Source organism: Thermothelomyces heterothallicus, assembly GCF_042370625.1.
Source record: "Thermothelomyces heterothallicus CBS 202.75 unplaced genomic scaffold P884_scaffold_3, whole genome shotgun sequence".
Taxonomy (NCBI): domain Eukaryota; kingdom Fungi; phylum Ascomycota; class Sordariomycetes; order Sordariales; family Chaetomiaceae; genus Thermothelomyces; species Thermothelomyces heterothallicus.
Window position 1 is genome coordinate 75,592 of NW_027192564.1, and position 26,893 is coordinate 102,484.

Here is a 26,893-nt window from a genome sequence, read left to right on the forward strand (position 1 = left end):
GACCGAGTATGCAAGGGTGGCGGGTGTGGAGGGGAGAAAAAAAAAAAAAAAAAAAAAAAAAAAAACAGAGATGGGCGTATTCAGCCAGCCGTCAGCCCACGTGGTAAATCGCTCGACTAACAAACGAGACCCGTTGCTGGTTGTGAGCGGGTGAAGATGCAAAAAGAATGTCGAAACTATAAAAACCAGAACGATGAAGGGAGTCCGGTCGATGAAAAGTCAAAGTTTAGGTGGCGAGGGCGGTACAGACGTACGAAACCTAGCACTGCTGGATGTCAGAGAGAGAGAGAGAGAAAAGGGACCTGGGATATCGACACGTCGATGACCGCCAGGGGCAAGAAGAGAAGGGCACTCGTGGTAAAAAGAACGTGGGTGAGGCAAAATTGCTCACAGAAATGACGGCAAGACGACAGAAGCTGGGAGGAGAACGCAAAATTGAGATAAGGATCCCCTCCGGCGAGGAACGCGTAGTAGGGGTCTTGGCGGGAACCTTTCGAAGGGGCTCCATTCATCCGTCCTCCTTGCCGTCGCACCTGGCAAGGGGGGAACGGACGAGCCCGAGACGTCCTAGTCTACTCTGAGTAGACGCTCCGCGCGCCTGTTCAGGGCAACCATGTCTGAGGAGCAGTCTCATGCGCGTCTTCTCAATCAGGTCGCGTGCTGGTGAGGCTCAATTCTGCGGGGCCCCCTACTCCGTACACCAAGTTCCCTGTCAACGCATGGGCAGGCTATTCCGTGTCTGTGGGTTGCGGTAGGGGCCTTACGCCGCAAAGGGGCATGAGACGGACCCCAGACGGTTCGTGTCAGAGGTCGGTCCAAGCGAAACAGGGCCCCCTACGCGAGCGGCGCAGGGAAGACAAGCTTGAACAAATTGAGCACGCACGACGGAGTACGATCCGTACACCACCATGTAACCCATCAGGAGCTCCTCAACAGCTTGCAACTCCGAGGAGGGGAAGCTAAATTTCTAGCTCATCGATGGAAGCTCGTCTCCGTAGGCATCAGCTTGTTCGTAGATTCGCAAACAGCTCAGTGCGGCGTCGCGGCAAAAAGTCCGTTAGCATCAGGACCTCCACTATTCGGGAACGCAGCAAAAAAATGAACAAGAATTGGAAAGAGAAGCTTATTATCTTTCGGGAAGAATAATGCATCAAGTTCACGACGCACCCTCTTCTTGGCGCTCTAAGAAGGGCTTGGTGTTTGATGGGTGATGGCCCTGATGAGTGATGGAATTGAGGTGGATGGCTCGTAATCCAATCGGAAGTTTTCAGAAGCTTTGACGGAGTTAACCCCTGCCCAGAAGCTTGGCGGGGGTAACATGAACCAGGCCTGCAGGCGCGGCTTCAACTAATCCGTATACTAACTAGTCCCAACCGCCAATCACACTAAAAGTAGTGTAGGGCCGGTTACTTGGGGGAAAGGTTCTAGATCTGTCATCGGCCAAGCGTCTTCTTGGGCTGTGACCCTCGACACATCTCTACACTAATATTATCCGTATACAAGCACATTAGGGACAGAAGCCGTCAAGCGATAAGTTAAACAACACACCAATTACAGTTAGTTACAGAGAGTCCCGACATTCCCAACATAGGTTTCGACTAGCAAGTTTCAAATATCCACGTTTTTGCCCTTGGAAATCGCCCACACCCCCGTTTTTGCGCCTCTATTACTCTGTACCATGTACTCACCCCGTCCTTGCCTTTTTTTTATGTGCCTTGACTTCCTTCAACCGATGCTGCAGCGCCCGAGTCGCGCAGTAGTAGACATCACTCCCCACCCTACAGCGCGCGGGTGCCTGTTCTTTAGTACTCGTCTGCTCAACCGGCCAACTCAACCGGGTGGTCGAGCGAATCTTGACCGTCGCTGAGCTCAGCTGGCCCGCCATCCGGGTATGTCTCTGATCCCTCCGGGATCGGGACCATGGCCGACTTGGTCCTATAAGCGATGGAGTCAGTCCGCCCCCCCACCTCACCCGATTGCAAAAGGCAAAGCGACGCGCGCACAGGGCCGACGTACCAGATATGAATGGCCGACTTCCAATCCAGTCCTTCGATGCATCCTCCCTTGACCGAGACGACGTTCTTACCCTGGGCTCTGCAGTCAGAGAACGAGTTGCCGATATTGGGGGGGTGAGGTACGGGGGATGTTAGGATGCGGCCAGTAATGACTTACAGGAATTGTGTGAACCAGCCGCGTCCCGCATCGCGTGCAGAAGTAGCTGTGAGGAAGGGTGAGGCGAGTCCCCGCCCAACTCTCCCCCCACCCCCCCTTTCTGTCAGCGCTCCAAGGCCTTCCGGTTTGTCCTAGTCCAGAGGCAAAACGTACCAGTACATTGTCTCTCCGAGGGTAGTTGGCCGCCTACCGAGAGATGGCTCGGTCAGAGGCTGAAAAGTAACAATACCGGCTTAGGACGGGAGAGACAGCCTGCTGGTGACTCACTTGTAACAGCTCAGCAGTTCGGCATCCGGCAGCGGGAACCGGGGGAAGATGGCCGACGTCCCAAAGGCCGAGCTCGACTGCCGCTGACAGTTGTGGCAGTGGCAAATGTACAGAGCCAGTGGCTTGGGGAGGGGAGTCTTGAAGCTCACGGCTCCGCACTGGCAGCTGGCTTCCATGGCTTCTGCTTTCTGTGTCTTCGAGTTTGGCCCTGCTCAACGAAAGGTTTGTGGCATGTGCTGCGCCCTGGGTGAAGAGCGAGCAGAGAGAGGATGATTGAGAATTCGAGGTCCGAGAGTGATCTAGTTCTATTGCTGAAAGTCAATGGGCACCGTCAGCCTCTGGCAGCAGGATCTTGATATAACCGGGTCGCGACGGCTTCCAGCAGCAGGCAGTTGTTGCAATCCGACCCTCTCGGCCGTGTGCCGCGCCGAAGACAGAGCTCGAATGAACGAATACGGTCCAGACGAGGGAGATGGCCGAGGAAAGAGATGGCAGGACACCTAAGGCTGCAATCCGCCTCCCGGGCAGCGACGGCCTTAAATCTGCGGACTCAGCCCTATGACTCTGCTCTCGAATGGGGGGCGTGAGTCACTGGCCTGAGGTAACAGGGCGGCAGGCCAGTAGCATTCAATCAAAGCTCCGCGAACGCGTGGTCACATGATCACCCGTCAATCAACTTCAACACAAGCGGCTCGGCTCGCTTGCTACTATTTTAACCTCCTAGGGAAGGTATGGAAAGACTAGTTGACAGAACAAACAGCTCTCGCCCAGCAAGGCGTGGAGCTTCGTATCCCGAGGCCGGGCGGGGCCGACCCGACGATTCCCCGATGACCCCGCATAGCCCCGATAGTATCCCCGAGGGGCCAAGTGTTCAGATCCGATAATCGTCCTCCTGCAGCAAGCAGCATTGGATACCATTGGACACCATTGGATATACGATACACAGAGGTTCTGGGACGAGTGGGATGTTGTTTCTAGCTCACCTCATGGCTCCTTTCTTGCCGGGTCAACAAGCACGTAGTATCCGTAATGAACCTGGTGTATTGCCCCTGATCGATTACCTTTGAAAACTCCGTCCTCTGGGTTCAGCTCTGGATTAGGCTTACCATGCGCCCCAATGCTTTGGGACCGTTTTGGGTCTATTTTAAAATATTATGATACAGAGTTTAGATGTTGTACATATATATACACGCCTCCGAGGCCTGGGTATAAGGTGATAAAAAGATCATGCTTATCTCCACGGAAGAAAAAACATGAAATTAAAAGGACCTAAAAGACAAGTACGGCGGAACGCAGGAATGATGTTCAACGTCACGCAGCTGCAGAGTACCCCTGACTCCTCGGACTCGGCTCGGTCTCGTCCAGGCACATCATCTCCAACTTCCTAGCAAGACTGACAAGCGGGCTGTCGACACTTCGCCAGAAGAGATCTGCCGCCCAAATAACGACCGGTGCGAGGAGCCAGAGCCCCAAAATCCAGCCAACGGTAATCTGGGTGATGGTTTCGTACCCGACAAGCCCCTTGACCCCCGTCGCGGGCAGAGGCGGCTTGTAATCCGGTGCCCCGGGCTCCCCGTATTCCGGGATGGGAGGGTGCCCGAGGAACCAGTCCTTGAACAACTCCTCGACGGGCCCGTGGCAGATATACACGGCATAGCTGATCCGTCCGCAGTACTGCGCCAACGGGCCCTCGAAGAACCTCCGCAGGGGGGCAAGATCCCCCACGGCCCAGACGGTCGCGACGGCTGACAAGCCAAACCAGAACTTTTGTGGCGCCAGGGCGTCCATCGTGGCGAACGGAGACGGCGTGAGCACCAGGAAGTAGCGAATGCCGGGCGTCCTGTCTGCGAATCGGTTCGGCCAGCCGCCGATGAACAAGCCTAGCACGATGAGAAAGACCTGGAAGGCCTTGAGGGCCCAGTTCGTCGAGCCTCGCGAGCGGCGCATCTCCTCATGCCCCTCCCACTCCTTCGCCCTGGCGGCCCGCAGGACGTGCATCTCGGCCAGGAACAAGCCGGCCAGGAACTCGAACCCGGCCCATTTGCCGCAGACCAAGCAGTAGCCGATCAGGCCCAGCTCGGCCGCGAGGCGCACCGGCAGCCGCACGCGCGACAGCATCAGCACCACCATGAAGAGCAGCATCGAGTGTGCGAACTCGATCGGGATCGTCCACAGGTGCACGTCGTAGGCGGGGCGCAGGTCGTGATCCCAGGCCCAGGGCCAGGTCACCTGGTGGAAGACGGCGCCGCGCCAGCGCCAGAGCTCCTCGGCCAGCGTCTCCTTGCCCCCCGGCAGGCAGCCGAGCTGGCGCAGGCACATGATGAGAAAGGTCGAGACGATGCAGGGGCCGAAGAGGCGGAAGGGGCGCCGGAAGGCCGACGACGCCAGCGCCGCGTAGCACTTTGCCGTGTCGCGCGCGTGCAGCGCCTGCACCGGCTTATATGACAGCGCGAAACCCGAGATGACGAAGAAGATGTCTGGCAGTGGGCGAGAAGGTCGTCCGGGGTCAGTTACGCGCCTTACTCTCTCTCCATCCTCGAACCTACGGGGAGTCTCCGGAAATATGTGTGGTGCTTGGGCGCGGGGGAGGGGGGGCTCATTCACGTACGAACCATCGGCCGACCCGAGAAGATGGATCTCACAAACGGCAGCTGGATCAGCGAGTCAGGGAGATCCTTACTGCCGTACATGGGCGGCTCGTCCAGGGGTGGGTCGGGGCCTGGGGCGGGGGGGATAGGCGCGTACGGCCTCGTCAGCGGGCGGAAGTTGTTCTCGGTGTAGTGGCAGATGAAGACGATGATGGCGGCGATGCCGCGCAGGCCGTCGAGGTATGACGTCGGGTGCAGCCGCCACGTCGGGCGGTGCTCGGGGAAGAGGTCGTCGGCGACGAAGCTGGGCAGCAAAGGGCGAAGAAAGCGAATCCAGGATTGAATCGGGCCGTGGGTGAGGAGGCTCTGGATGGAGGATGTGCTCGGCGTCCCGCGCCGGTGGCTTGGTGATGTGGTGGTTATCATGTTGTGCGTGCGTTCGTCTTTGGTCTCGGTGCTGCTGCTACGGCGACGGGCGGTCCGGTTGGGGAGCGCTAGCCGGTGCAGTGTCGGAGAGGCTGCGGCTCAGGACATTCGACGGGGTTGCTTTGAATTGGATTGCGGGTTAGAAGCCCGTCAAAAGACGGCGGTTCGTTCATGTGGGGTTTGAAGCTTTCTTTGTTGGCGGAAGGGAGGGAAGGGGGAAGCGGCCAACGTCGGCCAACGTCGAGGGGCCTGCACTTGACGCGCGGCGCAGGGTGTTTGAGATGCCGTGGTGCAGGAACAGTTGACGAACAAACTGTTGGCATGTGGTGGGTGCTCGGTACTTACCCAACCGTTGTTACCCACCACGCAGAGCGCGCAAACGAAAACCGCAAATCAGAGGCCGCGATGGGAGCCGATGAAAGAAGGAGCGAAGGGATGGGAGCCAGCCAAACAATTTGCCAAACCTCCTGACCTCAGGAACCGCGGGCAATCAGATTCCGCACAAGAAAAGCGGATGGGTGCCGACGGCCGTTGCATACTGCGGAGAGATCTTCGAGTCGCCGCATTGCAGTGGAGAAAGATCCTCGCTCCGCCACAACTCTTGTTCTTCCCAACGGTTAGGGCCCGTCGATGGTAGCCGCCCCTCGTGGAAAAATGGAGAATGACCAAGCAGAAAGAATGAGAAATCAGGGGTTTCATGGTGGGGCCCAGGCTGTGCCCGGCTGTCAGCAGGGTGCGAGTACACACGTAATGTACGGATTACTCTCTCTGTTGTAGTATGTAATCTGAACAGACACACAAACGATGCAAGGTATGTACATGCAAACTTGCTTCTAAGATAGGTTACACGTACATACGAAGGTAAGGAAGGTAGGCATATCCCGAACGAGAAGGCTCTGGGGAAAATGTTGTTGAAATGACTTGGTCTGATGAGATCGATCTGCGTTTTGATCCTCTAATCTCTCAAATATTGGGACGAACGAGCAAATAGTGTAGGTCCTCGACGGAGACTTGGAAAGAACGGACATTAGGTAATGAATTAATTAGGGGGAAAGGTACAGGCCGCATGCGAAGTTGCAATATTGGGATATCATGATTGTCACAGTGTGAATAGCCGATGGGTCTAGGCCGTTTCAATAATCGGAACCCACCCTTGGCCAACGTCAGGTGTTCGATTAAAGCTCAGCTTTTAGTGGTTCTTTCTCGAAACACCGAACACACAGACACCACCTGAACGCCAGCTCGTCTATCTGACACACCAAACCCCTCCGTCTCACTTGCAGGACTAGAAAGGTATACAACTGACCATTCGCCAACAATTTTGGAGGGTGCTTCATTTAGTAGCAGGTATCTGTCGCAGATGGCCTTGAGGACCATCATCAATAAGTAACTGTGCCTCTTATTGTGCTGAGGTGCAGGCGTCTCTGCCGCAGCCATTCAGCCCAGGAGCGTACTAGTTCCTATCATCCTCCTTCGGGCGTAAGCATCTAAACAGGCCCATCTGTGCACCGCTGTGCCCCTCGGGGTGTAGTGTCACCACCGGCGCTGGCTCTGATTTCATAAGCCCAAGAACGGCTCCTGTTTCACGCGTATCGTACTCAGGCTCGTATAACGCCGCATCGCTTGCCATTGCCTCGATGGTCGCATGGAGAGTATCACTGCTTTTTCACAACCGAGCTCGACTGGTTGGACAGTTCCGTCGGGAGTCGGCGCAACAGGAACATTTCGTCAATGATCGCGTGATCTCCTTCATTGAATGTGAGCAACACATCTCTCATCAGCGCAGGAATAGGCAAAGCGTATGCCGGGCTCACCTCGCACAGGAGTCCGTAATGTTTTCCAATCAGTCCCACGTCCCAGCATCTCCTCGGCTATAACGAGCTTATGGCGGACGGTACTTGGCAGCGGGCGCGCCCGCAGGAGCCGGATGTTGTTGGGGCGGAGCTAGTAGATCAAACGGTAGATAGATGCATATCCGACACATTTCACCTTGGCGGTGCCACCCGTCTGGTCGCTCCGGTTTGTACGCGCTTTGACTCGAGTGGGATGTTCCTGGGGAGGTCGAAGCTGCCTTGGGCTTGCAAGTAAAAGATGTGTTCCGGCTCGACCACCACCGGAAAGCCCCCGCGGCGGCCACCCTGCCCCTCGGCAGCACCAGCAGCACCAGCAGCACCAGCAGCAGCCGGAGCGCCAGGGACGGCCTGCGCAGCAGTAGTCCCCGCCGCCTCCTCCTCCTCCTCCTCTTCTTCGTCCTCATCCTCATCCTCCTCGTCGCTCTCCTCCAGCGTTTGCCTCAGCCCCGTGCGCACGTTCTCGATGCCCATGGCCTGCTCCTCGACCGTGTACTTCTTCTTGACCTGGACCGTGACGTACTGCTGCAGCGTCTGCCGGAAGTTGTCGGCCATGTCGGCCCACTGCTCGCTGAAGGGGTCCGAGGGGGCGTCGTCGGGGTTGACCGCCGCGCCCAGGTCGTAGGCATCCTCGTCGTCGTAGTCGTGCACCCCGCGCGGACGCACGCCCGCGGCGAGCTTGCTCGCGTCCACGCCCGCCGCGCGCGCCGTCGCGCGTGCCTCCTCGACCCAGTTCTCGACGTCCGGCTCGAGCTTCTTACGCAGCAGCTGGGTGAGAATGTGTTCGTGGGTGCGGCCGGGGAAGTTGGTGGACGGGTGGATGGCGAGGCGCTGGAACAGGTCGGCGTTCTCGTCCGCGAGCTCCTGGATGGAGCGGATGTTTTGTTGGAGGATGGTCACGGACGCTTGGAGGGATTCGCTGGGCGGGGCGCGGTCAGACCACTTGTAGACCAGGCCAGGGAAGAAACCGCTATCTGAACGTACCGAGAGGGGAGGGGATTGGAGTTGAGGACGCTCGCTCGGAGGCTGTTCAGGCTGCTGGTGAGCTGAGCGAATCGGTTCCTCACCAGCTCCAGTTGCTTTAGCTCCTCCGGACTCATATTGAGGGACGCCATGGCTGCAATAATGTTTATCCCGGGGGGAGGGTTTTAAAATCAAGCTTGAGATGCAGCCCACGAAAACGACGACACGAGTGAGTGCGTAATTTCGTGGAGCTGGAAGTGGGCGGGCTGCTGAAGAAGGGACAAGGAAAGCGGAAGATGCGTGGAGGGGCATAGCAGATCGGGGGGACTCGAAGCTCTCCTCCACAGCAAGCTTGGCACAGATCAGGCAAGCTTGAACGCGACCTAGAGGAGCCCTAACCCTGGGAAGTCAGATTTGCCAGCAAGTGGCCAACCTCGAACAACGGGCGATGAAGGAAGCCGTTCATTACGGAATACTTTGTTAAAGGACCCGTTGTTGAAACGCAGGGCAATTGATCATTATATACTATATATGCGTCAAACCATCGTTAAGGAAGTTCTTTTTTTTCTTTTTCGCAACGCTCTACGCCACGCTAAAGCCCGAATGCCATCCGTGTACTTGTATGTACTCAAGTCCCGACCTCGAACCGAGAGAAACCATGGTAGAACCATTAACTGCTGAGATCAAATACCCCAGTTCACTCCCCGTGCGAGCCGGCTTGGTGCGCAAGGACGGCCGAGCTCGTCTCGTTTCCAAATGCGTCCACAGCCGGGAAGCGCGCCCTACGCTCCAAATCATCCAACGGGATATGCGAGCGGATGTACCTGGTTCCTTGTTTAGCACATGATCGATCTCGCGCGAGAGTTCACAATTGGAAGAAAGGGAGTAGGAGAAAATAGAGAAGAAGGAGGAGGAGGAGGAGGAAGAGGAGGGGAGAAGAGTGAAAGGAAAAAAAAAAAAAAGAAAGAACTAAAAAAACAAACTTACTTCTCCCGGCCGTCGTCGATCGGATTGTAATCCCAGCTGGTAAACTTGCCCCGGATCAGCGCGGACCACACCAGCCGCCTCTTGCGCTGCGACTCGAGGACGCGGCGCGTGATCTCGTCAAAGTCCCACTTGGCGTGCGCCTCGGCCTCAAAATCCTCAAAGACGCGGCGGATCTTCTCGTCGGAGGAGGCGGCGCCGCTCTTGACCAGGTCGACGAGCTCGAGCGGGTCGGCCTCGAGGTCGTACAGCTGCGAGCCGTCGGCCGGGCAGGTGACGTACTTCCAGCGGCCGCGCCGGATCATCATGAGCGGGCGCACCGTGCCCTCGCCCGTGTACTCGGCAAACACCTCGTCGTGCCCGCCGGGGACGCCCTGCAGGTGCGGCAGCAGGGAGACGCCGTCGAGGGGCAGGAAGGAGGCCGGCTTGGTGCCGACCAGGTCGCACATGGTGGGCAGGATGTCGAGGGTCGACACGTTGGCCTTGACACGGTGCGGCGTGAATTGGGTGGGGTGCGAGATGAGCAGGGGCACGCGGACCGAGGACTCGAAGTAGCTCATCTTGTACCTGGGAAACAGGGAGATGGACGGTTAGATATGTGTGTGTGTGTGTGAGAGAGAGAGAGAGAGAGAGAGAGAGAAAAGAGTAAAACGATGGTTGCGGAACTTACCAGAGCCCGCGTTCGCCGAGCATGTCGCCGTGGTCGCCGCTGAAGATGACGATGGTGTTCTTGTCCAGCCTGCACTTCTTGAGCACGTCCAGCAGCTTGCCGACGCAGTCGTCGACGTAGCTGACGGCGCCGTAGTAGGCCCGCCTCGCCCGCTTGATCTGCTCGTCGGTGAACTCGTTGTCCCAGAGGTCGCACACCTTGAGCAGGCGCTTGCTGTGCGGATCCTGCTCTTCCTTGGGGATCTTGACCTTGGGCAGCTCAATGTCGACGCCCTCGTAAAGGTCCCAGTACTTTTGCTCGATGGTGTACGGGTCGTGGGGGTGCGTCAACGAGACCTAAACGATTGGGAGGACCCGCACTATGTCAGCCTACCCGCTCTCTTGGTATGCATACGTGCGAACGTGGAATGGAATAACGGGTACGAACGCCCGCCCCTTCAATCCCCCCCGAACCCACGGAGAAGCCCCCCACGCTCAACGTGCCGCGTGAGGCGAACCAATCATGGGAACGATGGAACCCATGATGTTTTCCAAATCTGGAAATGGGGAAGGGGATTGGAGATCTTCCTAGTGTCGTGTACGTACTGTGTAACGCATGCACCAAGTACATACGCTACATCTACACCCGCTCTTTGATCCTCCAACAGATCTACTGAAGGATGAAGACTTACCGTAAGGCAGAATGGCCGGGCTCCGGGCCCCTCGCGGACGTGATCATACAAGAACTGGGTGGACCGATACATGACCTCCTCGTCGTAGTCCAGCTGGTTACTGCGGACGCAGACGCCGGCCTGCAGGATGGAGCTGGCGTTGTGGTACCACTCGAGCCGGGTGTCGGGCTCGTCCCAGTTGACGGCCCAGCCGTAGTCGCCCGGGTAGATGTCGCTGGTCAGGCGGGTCTCGTAGCCGTGCAGCTGGTCGCCGACAAAGTGCATCTTGCCGGCCAGGACGGTGTGGTAGCCCTTGAGGCGCAGGTAGTGCGCGTAGGTGGGGATGTCGCTCGAGATGGACGACGCGTTGTCGTAGGCGCCGATCTTCATGGGCAGCTGGCCCGTGATCATGCTCATGCGCGAGGGTGCGCACAGCGGCGACGGGCAGTAGGCCGAGTCGAACTGCACCGACCTGGCCGCCAGCGCGTCCAGGTTCGGCGTCAGGATCTGCGAGTCCGGGTTGTACATCTTGAGGAGCGGCGCCGCGAGCTGGTCGGCCATGATGTAGAGGATGTTGGGCAGCTTCTCGCCCGGGGCCGGGCCGCTGTTGAGCGCGCTGCGTGTGAGGTTAACGGCCTTGCCCTGGGCAGGCGAGGCCGGGAGGGAGTTGAGGTCCGGCGCCATTCTGGCCTCTTCTGGTTGTGTGTGTTCTAGGACTTCTCTGCCGGGTGCTTGCACCTCCTCCCTGCGGATACACTAGCGCAATTGAGACCGGGAGGTGTGAGCGCAACTACTTTTCTGCTTGGTTTTCCACGCCGCGGCGTGCCTTGAAACTCAGCCCTATGTATGGAAAAGCCGCCTGCAAGCGCGAATGGGTTCACCACGGTCTCGTGGGGAGCTTGCAGGAGCTCGCGTAGCTGGAGAGGCTCGATGTATGTACGCCAAGGGTGGGCAGCACCAGATTAGGTAAAAGTGAGGTGCGGGAAGGCACGCAATGGATAAAGGGTTAGTAGCTAGTGCAGGCAGGAAGGTGGCGTTTTCCCAAGGTAAGGCAGTTTTCCTTCCAAGAGCAACGACGGGATTCGCAGCGGGATGAAGAGAGGAAGAGTGAACCCCCACGATCACGGTGTTGTCTGTTTTGAATAGTGCTAAGCGCCCTGGGATATCGGTAGGAGCAGAGCGGGGAGCTGGATGACGCCTGAGCACGCAACTTCGGTATTATGGAGAGCTCGTCAGATGGCGCCATCGGGAGACGGGATGAGGACACGGAAAACGGCGGCGGCTCCATTTATTCTTGTCTCGTCACACCGTTCGGGAGTCCGGTAATCTGGCAAACTCCGGGGATCGCTGCCAGGGGTAGCGGATGGCGGGTCGCATTCGCCTCATCTCCAGCCAAACCCCATCGAGCCCCCGCGAAGTCTTGTTGCTTAGCGGTGAAGTTGCCCGTTTCCATGGGTTTCTTTCGACGAAAAGGAGGACCCCATATTCCGAATCCACCCCGCTTATCAAAGCTCCGCAGGGACTCGGTAACATTACACGTGACAAATACTCCGTAGCGCTAGGACGTCGAGAATCCCAACCTCTTTAGCAATCTGGCGTAGCTCAAAGCCTCGTTTTTTTTTTTTTTTTTTTTGGTTTTAGAGTCTATACAGACTGCACTAGTGGAGTTGGAAGTTTTCTTTTTCCCGTTCCATTGATGCAACCTTGACCGCTCCTTGATGTGTCTGGGCCCTTATCTTCGGGCTAACTGATAGGTTATATCCGCAATTTTGTGTGTTTTTACTCCGTAACATGCACAATGTAACAGGGGTCATTGTGGGGTATCCTGGCAACGATCAAGGACCCACTGCTCCCTGAAATTGATCGGTGAAGACCCGGCCGAGTCCGGAGCTCGCCCCGCTGCTGGCGGGGCCCCTTGGCCCCCGGCCCGGGTCGGTATTTGGGCCGGAGCAACATTCGAAACGGCCGAGCCCAAAACCACCCGGGAATTGGGAAGAACGGTACACTACATATCGCAATGGAAAGATCCTCAGAAAAGTGGACCGTCTTTTCTGATGGTAGCACAGACGGTCTCGCTGGCCCAACCCTTTGGCTGCCAGTCACACGCGGTAGGCGTGCAGCTCGTGGCCAGACGAACACTCGTCTGGGACGAAACAGACCAACACCAAGTATTTGAAAGCTGTGAGCAATTCCGACATGGCGGAAGGCAACAGCTCGAGGATAAAACGGGATTCCGATGTCCAACCGATCCAGGATGAATCCACACTCTTCCCAACACCAAGAGCAACAGCATCAACGAGCTAAAGCACATTGAGATCCCCAATCACCAGTCAGCTGCGCCACCGCCCCTTCAACCCAGAAACCTAACACCGCGTCGAAGAAGAAAATGAAGCCCACCACCGTCTTCTTCTCCCTCTTCGCCATCGCAGCCGCGGCCAAACTTCCCAGCACGGGGCATAGCACCGACACCGCCACGGTCGACGTCGTTGCCCGCCACGGCCCGTCTCACAAGGGGCGGAAGCACGACGGGCACAATGAGGTGATCCCGACAGACGAGGAAGAGACGCATGACCTGGATGCACGCGGGCTCAAGATCAAGCCGTCGAAAGTGTGCGGAGTTCTCGGCTGCAAGGACAAGGACACGGACAAGGACAAGGACAAGGACAAGGACAAGGAGAAGCAGAAGCAACAGGAGAAGCAGAAGGAGCAGGAAAAGCAAAAGCAGGAGAAGGAAACAGAAAAGGACAAGACCAACCCCATCAACAAGATCAACAAGCAGGACGGCAAGCACAAGGGCCAAAAGTCGGACGCCGCTGCGCTCGCGGACCTCGACGTTAGCGTTCTTCTTGCTGGGCTGGTCGGAATCGGTATCACTGCTCTTCTCTGAGATTGGGGGGAGGAGAACGGCGGAACCGCCGCTTCGCACCCATCTGTTGCTGGCGACAGGCAGGTATCATGTTTTTTTTTTTTTCTTTCTCTCGATGGGATGCACAGATCGATCAGTGGGTGCTGTTTCTTTGGGAGTTTACTTGGGGGCGCCATCACTTGTATGATTCAACCAGAAAATGAAACGACACGTTTCGTCTTCCATTTGAAGGCGAAAATGGCAAGCTAAACCTTAAAAAAAAATACAAGTAAGCAGAAAACCGCCGCCCCTTAGCCACGGCGACGAGTCGTGGGGCCCTTGCTCTTGGGTGCCGCCGACGTCGTGGTCGCTGACGAGGTCGGCGCTGCGACGGGCGCCTCCTTTTGCTTGCCCTTGGCCTTGGCCGACGGCGCGTTCCAGTAGTAGACCATCTGCAGCGCGAGCACCAGGTTGAGCGCAAAACCGGCGACGAAGCCGTACAGGATCAGCTTGTCGTCCACCTCTTGCAGGGTCGTGAAGACGCGCGCGAGCGAGCCGAGGAGATAGTTGAAGACCTGTTTTGCGGTTCAAACGCCGTCCCCGCGTTAGCAACCCGATTCTCTCTCCTCTTGCTCGGCCGGAATATGGTCGATCCGTCAAACAAAAAAAAAGGAAAAAAAAATGGGGAAAACTTACGGCGAAGGCACTCAGCTGACCCGTGCCGCCCTCCTGCCAGATGGCCAGAATCTGCGGCACCTTGCTCGCCACGCCGAGCGCGCCCGCCCCGGCCTGCAGGTACTTCATGGTCTGCATGTCGACGATGCTCTCGGCGAACAGCGTGGCGGCGGCGGCGGCGAAGGCGGCGACGAAGGTAGCGGCCAGGGTGGCCCTGCCGCTGTAGTTGAGCACGAGGATGGTGATGATGACGTTCTGCCCCAGCACCAGCGCGGTCTCGCCGTAGGTGCTAAAGGGGAACGCGTTCCGGACGTTGTAGGCCAGCGAGATGAGGTAGCTGCTGGTCTCGAGCAGGTACGAGAGGAACGAGACGCCGCTGGCCGAGCGCGACCGGACGAGCTTGAGGATCTGCGGCACCTTGACGATGGACGACGCGCCCACGATGCCGATGCCGAGGCCCTTGCTGATGGCCAGCTTGACGCATTCCGCGTTCTCGAGGTCGACGTCGAGGAGGAGCGTCTTGTAGCACGCGTCGCCGATGATGGACTCGCCGAGGCTGCGGATCGGGCCCGGCAGGTTGTGCGTGACGGGCTGGATCGCCGAGCGGAGCGCGTCCATGTTGGGCGGCGGTACAGTGCACTATCTCGGTCAATTACTCGGTTTGTTCGTTTTGTTATCGAATAGTGCTGCGACCGAGCCTGTCCCGCCGGCGCGATGCGGAACCTGAGGTTGTGGGCGTTGATGATGGGAGCTACTGTGGATGTACTGTACGATGTGCTCCGTTCCCCGTAGTGTACTGCTAAGCTGACGGGCTCGGCTTAAACTGAAAAATAACGTTAGGTGTCCCCCACGTCATCAGTCGAAGCTCAGGGGCGCCCCACTGTGGGCCCCGGTTAACCCAACTTGCTGCCCCCTACGGAGTACACTCGTACCTTTGGACAAAAGAACGGGCCATTCGATAACATCCGCGTCGTAGCCTTATTATTATTATTATTATTAGTGCACTTGTCCGTACATCCAAGCACGGATATCTACGGAGTAGTCCGTACTTCGTACAGGTGTCACGCACGCACTCCAAGAATTCGAGTCTTGCAAGAGCCAACATGAGCAAGCAGTGCTCCTCCACAACCGATATTCACCCGCATCAATATTCAGAGATAACGGCGCCGACGGCTCTTGGAGAGAGCAAGGTGCGGTGAGCCGGAAGGGGCCCGGTATATCGCATGCGGAAGCCCTTTTGACTGTAAATATGTACTGGACTGTTAACGCCCCTTGAGGACATGCCAACCATTCAAGGTTTTCATCCCCACCAGTACGAAACCTCGACGTCGGGCCCCTCGAATCATGCGCCGAGGATTTGATCTCACAACCAGAGTTCCCCAAGCAAACTATGAGCATCGTCAAGGCGAAAAGCTCCGCCCTGCGCGACCGCCAATGGAATCCCCAAGCGAATTCCCCCCCTTTGCAAACCACTAGCTCTCCGCAGCAAAGGGCAATAACGATAGGAACCAAGGAAAATCCGGCCGACGAACATCTCAAGCCCGCGCTCTCCTCCTCAGCCCTGGACGCCCCGGCCGCCCCGGCGCTTCTCTTGTCTTTTTAACCGGCTTCACTGCCTTAGTCTTCGGCTTCCTCGTTGCCTTCGTTGCTCGAGGCGCAGCCGCCGCGGTCCTCTTCTCGGCCGCCTTTCTCGCGGCCTCTGCGGCCTCGGCCCTCTTCTTGGCGGCGTCAAATTCGCGGACGAGTTCGAGCGCGCCCCTGAGGTTCTTCTTGGGCTCCCACGTGTTCTCGCTCGCCGGGTAATTCTTCCACTTGACCAGGTACATGTGCTCCATGGTGTCGGCGTCGATGGCCGAGTCGACAATCTCCTCCACCTCAAACTCGTCCGCGGCCGTCTCGCCGTCGGCGTCTTCCCTCCGGGAGCGCCGGCCTTTTTTGGCGGGCTTCTCGGTGGCCTGTCTGCAGCGTTAGCACACTGGAGGCAGCATCATCTCATGGCTGACGGGGATCGCTCACGGTGGTGGACCTGGGGCGACCGCGAGCCGGCTTGTTCGCGGCCGCTGCCGCGAGGCGCGCGCTGGTGGAAACACCGGCAGAGCGGGCTGGGCGGCCGCGTTTTGGTACTGGTGTGGCTGCGGTCTCGGTCTCCTCTGGCTCGCCTTGCGCCACCTTGCGCTTGCCACTGCTATCGCGTGCACTCTTGGGTGTGGTAGCACTTTTAGGCGTGGCCGATGCGGCTGACCCGACGGGAGTTGCCGAAGCCTCGAGCGATGGCCGGCCGCGCGTCTTCAATGTTGAAGAAGGGGCGGCGGGCTCGTCTGAGGCGGCGTTGACCTTCTCTTCTTGAACTTGCTGGTCGGGTTCCGGGACACCCGCCGGTTCTCTGTCCACGACAGCGCGGTCGGCCAACGTAACTATGGTTGGGCCCGCGCTTTGAACCTCCCCATAGTCTCGATCCATCTCGGCCTCAAGAGATCTGCAATATCACTGTTAGGCGCTGTTGGAGATAACCGGGGGATGCGGGTGGCGATGATGGTCGGCTTCGCAGCAACGCATCCAGGCCTTTGATTTATCGCGTTGTATTGCCACGACAAAATGGACGGCAACTGGAAGGAGAGGAAAGGATCCTCAAGCGCACTTAAATATGATGCATAATGCGGGCCTCCAAGCAAAGCTATGAAACTCACTTGAGAAGGTCGCTCTGAATCAGAGCAGGGCTCAAGTCCCTATCGGGGAAGAGATCTTCGCCGAAAGGCATCTTGGGACAGCTAATCCGTTGCGACTCCTTTGTTAAGGTTGTCTTGTTCGATGATTCTTCGCCGGGTTAACTGCACAAAGAACAAGTCCTGAACTGAGTGGAGTTTGCTGCGAAGCGCGTCGCGGAGGTGCTGCGTCACAGCACTCGAAATGAATGGAAAGAAAAAAATAAAATGTAATCAAAGGGAGAAGTAAATTATCAATTCGCTGAAGCGATAGTTCTTCTCTCAAGCCTGAGTCTCAAGCCCGAGTCTCAAGCCTGAGCTCTTGTAGGGTGTAGCGGAAAGAGAACGCGATGATGTAAACACGACGCGTGGGTTCGGCTGAGAGAATGGGAGTGAAGGGTTCGGGTAATTAACTAATGTCCTAAATCAAAACAGAGGTAGAAGAATCGGGAAACGCGATCTTAGGGTTAGGGTTGGATATGGCTCCCTTAGAGGTAGTGGGAACTTGGGCTTGTTTGAGCGATAGGACGACCACGTTATAACTACAAGGCCACGACTTAGCACACTTGGAGCAGGGAAATTAGAGGGAGTGACTAATTTAGTGGTTAGATACAAGTGTATGTCATCTCATGCACCCAGAGCAGAGTTGCCGGCCCATAGCCGCCTCTCCAAGGTCGAACTCAGATTCAACTCAAAAAGAATCGTTAACCATCGTTACCATAACCACCTCTCTCAAAGGCCTCCAACGGACGCGCAGAGGCTATGGCACGTTGATCACAACTGTCCCCGACATCCTGAACAGTTGTCCGGAGTGAAGCTGGGACTTACTAGTCCGTATTCCAGTTCTTCCCAATGACCACAACGGTTCGATAAGTGCGAATGCGCCGCAGCACCATCGCTATATCAGGCAATTGTTGCGGCTGAACTAGTCCGAATCATCCTCTGAGTAATCGTCCGGCAGCTCTTGGAACCTTCCCTCCTGTACCGCCTTTTCAACTGGGTTCTGCACCGACATAACCTTGTTCTGCTTCAGCCTGTCCACCGCCGTCGTCAGCAACAAGAATCAAACGAAAACCAGCAGCGGGCTCAGACTGAAAAGGACCGGGCCTACCTCTCAAACAGCACAAAGAGCCTCTCCGCCTCCCTTTCCTTCTCCTCCTTCGTCATCTCGGGCAGGTCAGGAAACTTCTCCTCGTCCAGGAACTGCCCCGTGATGGGATTCACGTCCCGCCGGACCCCCGTCGAACCCGCAGCGCTCTTCCCACCCTGCTGCTCCTGCTCCTGCTGCTGCCGCCGCATCGCCTCCTCGGGCACGTTGATCTTGTTCTCGAACAGGAACCCGGACGCGTAGCCGTACCCGACGTTCTCGACGAACTGGACGGGGTCCCGGCCGGACAGGTCAAAGTACAGGTGGGCGACGGCGCTGCGGAACTGCGGGGCCAGCGGGTTGGTCCAGTTACGCAGCAACCGCGAGGGCAGCGTGTCGGCCTTGCCGAGCACCAGCTTGCGGTCCTCGTCAGTCGGGAGGAGGGCGGCGCGGACGCGGACGCGAACCGGGTCGGTCGGCGCCGTCGCCTTGGCGTCTCCCTTCTTGGGGGCGTTTTTGTAGTATTCGGAGAGCGCGCAGATGAGCGGCGAGACGTCCTGGTCGAGCTGGCTGTCGACGTAAGACTTCATAGCCAAGTCGAGGAGCTCGAGGAGCCGATTAGCCACCTTGGTGGGGTCGGCCGGCGGGTAGAGGGCGGCCTGGGCGGCCGGCGTGGTGAGGTCGAGGTTGATAAGGGTGTTGATGAGGAGGCTGAAAGGAGGGTCAAGCGGGGTCTTGGTCTGCGGGAACGGGTGAGCGCACAGGATGGAGGCGACTGGCGCGAGGGCTCCGTCAAACGAGTTGACGTGCTTCTTTGCGAAATTCGTCACGTTGAAGAGGAGTTTGAGGGTCTCGGCAAGGGCCATCTCTGTCATGGGCTCTGCTGCGGCCGTCGTGGATTTCTTCTTGGAAAACCTGTCGGCATGCCTTGCTAGGTTTTGGATTATGGAGTCGGCCAATTGATGCTGCTCTATTAGTTTAGGGAGATCAATGCTCGTCCCGTAGGTGGTGAGAAGCAGCAGCCTGGAGACCAAGAATTCATCGTCCCGATTATCGTTCTTGAGTTTGGCGCATGCCTTGTCCTCATAGCTCAGATCTACAAAAAATTGACGAGTTTCGGGCTTTAGGAACAAGGCATTGCATAGAACCCTGAGAGCGTTGCGGGATGTGATATCTGAGGAGCTGTCGAAGGCGAACTTGGTGAGAGTCTCGATACCCTAGGAACCGTGTTGGAGATTGGGAAGAAAGAACAAAAGATTTTGCCTCAGCGTTGACACACCTCCTTCGTAAAGATAGGATCTGCAAAGCTTGGATCGCGGCCGTACACCTTCAGCTGCTCGAGGGCAGCGTCACGTTCTATGCTGGGGTCAGCAGCCGCGTCGGTCAGGGTCGACATGCTCTGAGGTCTAACAACCTACCTTGGGGTTGGAGAGTGCTGGATTTGAGATCTTCATTCAGGTCATCGAGGAGCTTCCGAACCGCATCGAGCTTGGCTGTGAAGATGTCAGCAGTCATGGAAGTTCCATGATGCGTGGCTCATCGACATCAAATACTCACCAGGGCCGGTAAGTTGTGCCATGTCGGTAGACGAACGAACACGTCGAGCGGAGCAAACAAGGCTTCCTCGTCGAAGTATGAGTCGCTGAATGATGATCGGTCCTAGTATTTTATCTGTGTGTTGTGCGGCTCTGGGGATCAACGGCTGCTTTGTAGGTGGGAAGATGTTCAGAGCAACCCAGCAAATGCCCCACCTTAGGTATTTCGAGATGCTCATTCTTAGCTACTGGGAAAGAAGCATACAGAACTGTACGGAGTCCCCCTACTATTAAGAACTTTATCGCCGAAGCAGAGTGCGGCTCGAAGGCTCCCTGAAAACACATCTCATTCACCCAATCGCAATGTCTCGAGCTTAGAAGTTCGAGTATTGAGTTTTGTAGTAGCAGCAACTACGTCTTTTGTTGTCGTCGCTTGCCGTCGCTCTTGAGAGTGGCAAGGTCTGCACGCAGGGTTCGAGTAACTACGGACTATGTAGATTGGAACGTAGCTCGTCCTCTCAATCTATTAGTTATTTAGGTTCTCTCACCCCTGAATCCGAGCATCGAAACCACCGAGTAGAGTCGAGGTTTTCAAAGCTCTATTGAGCACGGAGTATTCACACAACGATTCTTCATCCGATCCTTTGCTGGACTGAAGCAGACAGAAAAGGTCGACCACCCCTCTGTTTGGTCACGCACGTCACGCTGAAAATGGGGGGCTGAGGTGGGCCCACTGCAGGCGCCCTCCACACAGGGTGGGCGCGACGCAGACGCGCCTTTGCTGCCTCCGCGCGCGACCGTGTCAAAAGTCTTAATTGCCTAGCCTCTGTCCTCGGGGAGCTCCATCCCAACCTGAACCCCATCTGCCGCCGCTGGCCTCATCGCGGCAAGACACACAGTCGGAGCACCAGCCGAGGCCTTTTCGGCTCTGTTGGCCCCGTTGGTTTTCTGGCTTTTGGTTTTTTTTTCTTAGTTCTTCGTTTTGGTTTAAGGTTAAAGCAGTCGTTTTGCGGTTCTGGTTTCAATGCAAGCTCCGCCGCTCCGCTTTGGGTGACGCTGCGCTGGCCGAGGAAGCAGTCCCCTCTGCATTCCACATCCCGGGCCGGCTCGCGGGGCAGGATGTCATCTCCAGCTGTGTTGTCCAGCTATTTGAGCGCTCTTCCGCCGAGACCGCCAACACCGCCGCGCGAGGCACACCATGAGGCTGCTGCACCCAACCGACAGTCGCTGCCCTTCGTTGATTCCCGATCGAGCGTGCACACTCCGCCTGGACTCCAATCACCTGCATCCTCCGACGCAACAACTTCGACCTCACGGCGGGCTCGGAAAAAGGTTGGGTTCTCGGCCCAGGCGGAATACAAAGACCCGCCCGTGTATCCTGATGGCGAGGGAGTGATACAGCATCCGACCCCCGTGTCCCTGCCTCGAAGTGCTTCAAAGCCCGTCAAGTCAATCCTCAAAGTCACTGCTAACCCACACAACCTTCTCGACTCGACGGCCGGGAACGACTGCAATCTCTCAAACCCCCAGATCAGCGTATCCGCCATGTTAGAATCCACGCTTCAGCAGCTGGCTGGGGGCGATCGCGACTCGAAGCTGGACGCTTACCTTATGCTGACGCGAGCATGGAAAGCTTCCAACAACCTTCCCGACAGGGTGGCGCTTCAAGAAAAGATGACCCTCTTCACCCAGTTTATGCAGCGGGACATCGTGGCAAAGACTCCCGAAGGCAGCCTCGACTCATCCCTTGTCAACCACGCGTTGAATCTGCTCAACACGTTCCTCCACTTCCCCGCTATTTCCTCGACTATCTCCAATGACTTTGGCGTCTTCATCATCGACCACTGCATCCATTCGTTTGAGGATGCATCTACCCCAAAAGACACTGCCCGTCGCCTCATGCAAGTCATTTCTCTGCAGAACTTCTCTCCGAAAGTCATGACTGCGGACAGGGTGGGAAGGCTTGTCTCGTCGCTGCACAATATCGAGGAGCACCTGAAGGGGAAAAGCATCATCTTGTCACGAGTGCTGATCTACCGTAAACTGGTCCAGCAATCTCGACAGCTCATGATCATCCATGCAGACTGGCTGCTCGACATGTTTACGGATATGCTCAGCAACCTCAGGGACATCCGGTCAGCCGCCATCGCATTGGGCTTAGAAGCAGCCTTCAGTATCGGCCACGAAAAGCAGCTTTCGCGGAAGGTCATGGAGGTCTTCAATCTCTCCTACGAGGATAAGCGATATATCCAGTACTACGAGGAGAAGCTCAAGACAATGACCAAGGACAAGCACGAATCTGCCGTTGTCCCTCACATATGGAGCGTTGTCATTCTTCTCCTCCGCATACGGCTCGACAAGTGGGAATTCGCCGGTCCGTGGCTCCATATCATCCAGAACTGTTTCAACAGCACCGACTTTCCAACCAAGATCGCAGCCAACCATGCATGGGCCCGCCTCGTCTACCTTATGCACCTTGAAGAGCGAGCATTGCCGAAAAATCTTTCGACCCTGACCACCCCCCTCATCAGCCAGCTGAGGAGGAGAGGCTCTGGGAAGACATCAGAGGAGTTGAGGCAGGCAGTCTTGGGAGGCATTTGCAACCTGTTCTACTACGCCTTCAAGCCAAACACGAGCTCAACGCTCCTGGACACGTACTGGGATACAAGCGTCCGGCCCGTGCTAACGAAGCTGCTCGATCCCGCCGCTGAAGCTGCCCACGATAACCTCCGCCAAGCCAGCCTCATTCTTGGGGGCTTGTTCGACTGCACGACACCCCGAAGATGGAGAGTGGACCACATCGTGGAGTCTCCGCTTGTGAAACCAGACGAACTTCCACCTATAGAGTCAAAATGGATTAGGCAGAATACCAATCGGGTGTTCGGCGTTATTGAACCCATTCTGGAACAAGACTTTTTTGCACTATCCGAGGCGGACAGCGCGACATACAAGCTTTGGCGGAGCTTGGTCTCGACCGTCGCCTCGGCAGCCGCTAAGGAGATCAAAGTTTCGAAGGACACAGCTTCCTTCGTCGGAGTGGCGCTCAACACATTACAAAAAGTCTGGAAGCGGGGCGTGTCGGAGCAAGAAGGGACGGAAGGCAACGTGACGAGATTCCTCATCTCTGCCCGAGCCTACTTGGACGCCATGATTAGCTTGCTGGGTCGTCTCCCCTTCACGGAGAAGGCCGGAAAGCATCAAGCGTCTACCAAGGCGCCGCTCTACACGCTCTTTTCGATGCTGTCAACACTACCCCCAGGGGTTCCCGACGAGAGGGATTATGCGGACTTTTTCGGTTCCGTGTTTGCTCCGTTCTTTGCCTCCAAAGGAGACAGGGCAAAGATGGAGCTCGCCCAGGACTTGATGTCGGTCATACCTATGGACGCACCTCGGCCTTATGGACCCTGGCTGTTGGTGGCTGAGAACATCTCGAGCTGGCTTGAGCCTGTCCACAACAGCCATCATTCTACCGGTTCTGCGGGAGAGACACCAGTAGGGCATGACTACCGCGATGTCGTCAAGGTCCTCGAGCGCGGCATCAGGTCCACGCCCAACCTCCCACCAAAGCATTGGGAGTCATTTTTTCATACAGTTCATGGGCGAGTGCGTGAGGAGACTGGAGACGCGGGCGCGGCCATTCTGGTCATCGAGCCATTGGCCAAAGTTTTGGCTGAACAGTCCGCGGCTCACGAGGGTTCAAGCGCACCGCTCAGCCGCGTCGCAATCGTGACTGAGCTGGTCTCTGTCGCGACGCAGCCGCGCGATAGGCAAGCTGTCGATGCCGCCAGGAAACGGCTCTGGGGTACGGTTTTCGCTGGGTCTCGCTCCTCTTCCTTTGACCCCTTCGACAACCTCTACAAAGCTGTCAGCGACATCCTGGAATCGTCGTACGACGACTTCGGCGCTGTCAATGTCGACTCTACCGTTCAGCTTTTCAAGGAGATCGGAAGGTTCTTCGACAGATGCAACCGCCAACTATTCCTGAGGACGATGTTGGCTCTACAAGACGGCCTCCTTCCTTGGATCCAGGACGGCAGACGGCTACTTGGCAGCCAGGCCAACTCCGTCTTTGCCTCTGTAAGTCCGTTTTGTACCTTAAAATTCGGAAGCCATCACTAACAAAGATAGGTGAAATCGCTGTGGGATAAGCTTGCCCGCCTGATTGGCGATATAGACCATCCCGAGCAGCAGCTACAATGCCTTGACTGGTTCTTCCGGGCCTCGTTCGCCTCTTGCCACCGAGTCATTGTGAATTCTGCCATCTCGTTGTGGAATGGGCTGTTCGAGAATGTCGGACAGCTAGACTACCCTGAGGAACTGAAAGCCGCCCTTGCCAAAATCCAGCCTCATGCCGACATTGTTCTCCCGGGAATGGAGACATCCAGCTCCGAGTATGCTGGCCAGCGGCTGTCCTTCATTGACTCGTTTGAGGATTTCAGTTTCTCTGAATTGCCTTCCACACGATCCAGCAACCGGAGGGGGACTTCGCGGCCGACCTCGTCACATTCCAAATCGCCAGAAATGCCTCCCCAAACAGAGCCTGCTGCAAGCGATCGTCGGACCACGACCCCCCGCACCAAGCATGATGACTCTCAGGTTCATTTCGCGACGATTGAGCCTTCTGAGCTGGACAGCCCTGCTGCCTCCCAAATCTTAACGGAGCGGCAAAAGGAAGTCCGCGAACGGCAGAGGGAAACCGCAGCTCTCTTTCCCCACATCCGGTCAAGCCCGGGCCCGAAGGCAGCAAAGGATCCCGACCGTCAGATGCTCCCAGTGGGTCCTCAGATGCGGCATGCCACCCCTGAGGCCGAGGCTCGGTTTGACGACTATGTCTCCTCAACACCGACTCCTCGGCGCGGCCAATTGGTGGTCATGCCGGAACATGACATGACCGACCCGCCCTCGTCGCCTCCAGAGTTGAGGGGAAATCCGCTGGCAGCGGAGATAAGATCGAGGTCGGCCAGTCACAGTCTGCTCGAAGAATGGCAGTTCTCTTCCTCTCCAGTCTCGGGGTCGCCAAATCCGGGCCGTCACGGTGTCGTTCCTGATCCATCCAGCCAGCGAGGCTACGTCAGTGTGGTGTCTTTGCCCGAGGTGCCCAGCAGCCCCGCAAAGGAGGAAGAGGACAAGGCGGCATCGCAGTCCACTGGGGACGAGGTGGTCGAGGATAGCATGATTTTCGAGCCTGCCAATGCGGCTGCGGCCCCAACACCATGGGGGACTCTGGCGGGAGCGAATCCCTCAACGCCACGACGATCAACTCGCCTCTCCCAGGCCAGAGCTCGAGAAACACCTACTCCGAAATCTGACGGTGAGGAGTTCGTAGACGCGCCGAACAGTCCACTACCGCCGACACCTAAGCCGTCAGTGAGAACCGGGGAGGCAAATCAAGAGTCTGACGGTAAGCAAGCGCTCGTTATACCAGCGGATAACACCTCGTTCGATATTAGCGATGTCGACGAAAGCAGTCTATTCAGGCTGGTAGTCGAGCTGGACTCTGGTAAGGCTGACCGCTCAGAGTACCACCGACCATCGCCTTCTGTGTCTCCCGACGGCAAGGCGCAGAGTCCGCCTGTCGTTGACTGCATCGTTGTCGGGGAGAGCCCGCAGAAGTCAGAAGCGAGTCCGCCTTTAAGGAAAACCAGAGCAAGCTCGGCGGCGTCCGCAATATCGTCTCACGCCGAGGCCCAAAACATGACGAGTTCGCAGCCAAGGGCGCGTGTTGGGCGCTCAAAGCGGAAGAGAGCAACCTCAAAGGCCCAGGAGACGGGCGCCAAGAGGCAGCGTCACGATCCGGCTGAGGAGAGCAGAGAGGTTCCGCATATCCAGGAGACAACCGTTTTGGACATGGCCGTGGAGGTTCAAGGGTCGGCTGAAGCGCCCGAAGTGTCGACAGGACTCTTGGGGAACATTGAGAAGGAGGACATCCCCGAGGAGCGGATCCCTAGCTCTTCCGCCGAGCCTTCCAGCTCTGAATATCCGAGCCAGGAGAGCGGTCCTCAGAAGCCTACCGTTCCTCGAACCGGCAACGGCATGCAGTTTGAAGAAGAAGACGATCAGGAGGTGCAGTCTCAGATTGCACACGAGTCGAGCCAGCATCAAGAGGAAGGGGCGAGTGCGAGATCGGGAGAGGCATTCGCCATACCGGTCTCAGCCGGGGAGCAGATGCAAGTTGATGTTCAACAACCCATCAACACAAATCAAGAGGAAGACGCCAAGGTGGTCAGCGAGGAGGAAGAGCGTGTGTCGAATGTGGAAAGGGGCGCAGCGCCAGAGCCGACCCAAGCGCAAAAGATCATGGACCTCTTCCGGAGTGGGCTTGATGAGCTGCGGTCTGCGCGGCTGTCAAGGGAGCAGGTCTACCAGATCGAGGATATGTTTATGGATATGAGGAGGGAGCTGTACGAAGCGGAGAGGCGCGGGAGAGGATAAGCAATCACACTTGCATGGTTGATGGCGTTTATGAATGGTCTGATGTAATTGGGCTTGGTTGTTTTGGTGTTGGGTCTCATCAGCATTTGTATTTGCCTGCGAAGAAGGAAGCCACGGGGTTGTTATTAGAAATTCAAAGGGAGGAGATAAAATACCTCGGGCAGCGGTCCAACAAGACCGGCCAGCGAGCATTATGAGTCTGACAGACCGCAAGAATTGCCTCAAAGGGCAACTGACCTCTACTGCCGTGAAGTGCAACGGCCGGTGAATGGGGCTTATTTACCCAGCCTCGTGTTCTTCCGACCGAGGGCATACAGAGCACCCCGCGACCGGATGGCGTCGCCCACCAAAGGAGCGCCGAGTGCTATGTAAGTAGGCGGCCTGAAGTCAGCGTTGGCGCGCCGCCTGACGAGTGCGGCGTTTCAGGTGACGCAGGAGAGACATGGGCAGTCACTGAGCAGTGTGCAGCGGCCCAAACTGGCAGTGGCCTTAACAAAGATAGAAATGGAAGCTGCATCCTGACGTCCATTTCGGGCAGCCCCGCTGTTCGCTCGGTTCCATTTGAGAAGAGCATTGCCCCGCACCTCGATGGAAGAAGCTCTCACCTTTTGGCACCTACCTGGGCACCTGGGCACCTAGGCCGGGGGGTTTTGCACTCTGCATAAAAGGCCAGGTCGGATCAAACCAAGGTGCTGCTGCGACCTTGACGATCAGTTGTTTTGCCACACAGTCTAGACTTCACGCTAGTAACTGCTGCCGTTCGATCCGCAGTAGGTTGCAATTGAGATAAATACAAGGCCGAATTGCGCTCCAAAAAAAAAAAAAAAAAAAAAGGAAAAAAGCAAAGGGGGTACGCAATATTTTCTTTGCTTTAAGCCATTGTGATTCAATCAACCGGGAAACGTAAGGTAAACTCCCCGCCATACCCCGCAATTCATCCCACTTGTCACTCTCAAATCAACAACCAACGATTGAAAGAACGAAGAAAGGAAAAGGTGCTTGAGTGAGTACTCGAGCTTTTGTCTCCGGAAGAAAAAGAAAGCTTTGA

At 56.9% G+C, this 26,893-nt stretch overlaps 11 protein-coding genes across 11 annotated transcripts; 2 read left to right on the forward strand and 9 right to left on the reverse strand.

Annotated features, from left to right (window-relative positions):
• Positions 1-1,817: 1,817 nt before the first annotated feature.
• On the reverse strand, positions 1,818-2,615 carry P884DRAFT_192918 (Mss4-like protein; the record flags this gene model as incomplete). Its single annotated transcript, XM_069437716.1, has 5 exons — positions 1,818-1,935; positions 2,017-2,087; positions 2,173-2,218; positions 2,326-2,358; positions 2,440-2,615. 5 exons carry the CDS (start codon positions 2,613-2,615, stop codon positions 1,818-1,820), a joined length of 444 nt encoding a protein of 147 aa, XP_069300337.1.
• Positions 2,616-3,731: 1,116 nt separating this feature from the next.
• P884DRAFT_74760 (acyltransferase 3) lies at positions 3,732-5,649 on the reverse strand. Its single transcript, XM_069446061.1, has 2 exons — positions 5,048-5,649; positions 3,732-4,916 (listed from the first exon to the last, which is right to left on the reverse strand). The coding sequence occupies exons 1-2, from the start codon at positions 5,451-5,453 to the stop codon at positions 3,751-3,753; spliced, it is 1,572 nt and encodes a 523-aa protein (XP_069300338.1). The 5' UTR covers positions 5,454-5,649; the 3' UTR covers positions 3,732-3,750.
• P884DRAFT_255136 (uncharacterized protein) lies at positions 5,503-5,823 on the reverse strand. Its single transcript, XM_069440959.1, has one exon. The coding sequence runs from the start codon at positions 5,774-5,776 to the stop codon at positions 5,522-5,524; it is 255 nt and encodes an 84-aa protein (XP_069300339.1). The 5' UTR covers positions 5,777-5,823; the 3' UTR covers positions 5,503-5,521.
• Positions 5,799-6,165, reverse strand: P884DRAFT_255137 (uncharacterized protein). Its single transcript, XM_069440960.1, has one exon. It carries the CDS (start codon positions 6,150-6,152, stop codon positions 5,847-5,849), a length of 306 nt encoding a protein of 101 aa, XP_069300340.1. The 5' UTR covers positions 6,153-6,165; the 3' UTR covers positions 5,799-5,846.
• Positions 6,166-7,438: 1,273 nt separating this feature from the next.
• P884DRAFT_192972 (mediator of RNA polymerase II transcription complex subunit 8-domain-containing protein) lies at positions 7,439-8,418 on the reverse strand (the record flags this gene model as incomplete). The annotated part of the gene is made up of 2 exons (XM_069437721.1): positions 7,439-8,222; positions 8,288-8,418. 2 exons carry the CDS (start codon positions 8,416-8,418, stop codon positions 7,439-7,441), a joined length of 915 nt encoding a protein of 304 aa, XP_069300341.1.
• Positions 8,419-8,963: 545 nt separating this feature from the next.
• P884DRAFT_274967 (alkaline-phosphatase-like protein) lies at positions 8,964-11,253 on the reverse strand (the record flags this gene model as incomplete). The annotated part of the gene is made up of 4 exons (XM_069442794.1): positions 8,964-9,090; positions 9,254-9,817; positions 9,921-10,255; positions 10,591-11,253. The coding sequence occupies 4 exons, from the start codon at positions 11,251-11,253 to the stop codon at positions 8,964-8,966; spliced, it is 1,689 nt and encodes a 562-aa protein (XP_069300342.1).
• Positions 11,254-12,549: 1,296 nt separating this feature from the next.
• On the reverse strand, positions 12,550-13,277 carry P884DRAFT_255141 (uncharacterized protein). Its single transcript, XM_069440961.1, has one exon. The coding sequence runs from the start codon at positions 12,878-12,880 to the stop codon at positions 12,599-12,601; it is 282 nt and encodes a 93-aa protein (XP_069300343.1). The 5' UTR covers positions 12,881-13,277; the 3' UTR covers positions 12,550-12,598.
• P884DRAFT_327143 (uncharacterized protein) lies at positions 12,550-13,644 on the forward strand. The gene has a single exon (XM_069445515.1). It carries the CDS (start codon positions 12,956-12,958, stop codon positions 13,454-13,456), a length of 501 nt encoding a protein of 166 aa, XP_069300344.1. The 5' UTR covers positions 12,550-12,955; the 3' UTR covers positions 13,457-13,644.
• A 45-nt stretch (positions 13,645-13,689) lies between these two features.
• P884DRAFT_255142 (uncharacterized protein) lies at positions 13,690-14,956 on the reverse strand. The gene is made up of 2 exons (XM_069440962.1): positions 14,111-14,956; positions 13,690-13,989 (listed from the first exon to the last, which is right to left on the reverse strand). Exons 1-2 carry the CDS (start codon positions 14,705-14,707, stop codon positions 13,726-13,728), a joined length of 861 nt encoding a protein of 286 aa, XP_069300345.1. The 5' UTR covers positions 14,708-14,956; the 3' UTR covers positions 13,690-13,725.
• Positions 14,957-17,716: 2,760 nt separating this feature from the next.
• On the reverse strand, positions 17,717-19,457 carry P884DRAFT_266958 (guanine nucleotide exchange factor synembryn-like protein; the record flags this gene model as incomplete). The annotated part of the gene is made up of 5 exons (XM_069442066.1): positions 17,717-17,825; positions 17,903-19,095; positions 19,158-19,234; positions 19,297-19,371; positions 19,436-19,457. 5 exons carry the CDS (start codon positions 19,455-19,457, stop codon positions 17,717-17,719), a joined length of 1,476 nt encoding a protein of 491 aa, XP_069300346.1.
• Positions 19,458-20,305: 848 nt separating this feature from the next.
• On the forward strand, positions 20,306-26,055 carry P884DRAFT_236670 (Rap1-interacting factor 1 N terminal-domain-containing protein). Its single transcript, XM_069440002.1, has 2 exons — positions 20,306-23,490; positions 23,542-26,055. Exons 1-2 carry the CDS (start codon positions 20,533-20,535, stop codon positions 25,843-25,845), a joined length of 5,262 nt encoding a protein of 1,753 aa, XP_069300347.1. The 5' UTR covers positions 20,306-20,532; the 3' UTR covers positions 25,846-26,055.
• The last annotated feature ends 838 nt before the right edge of the window (positions 26,056-26,893 follow it).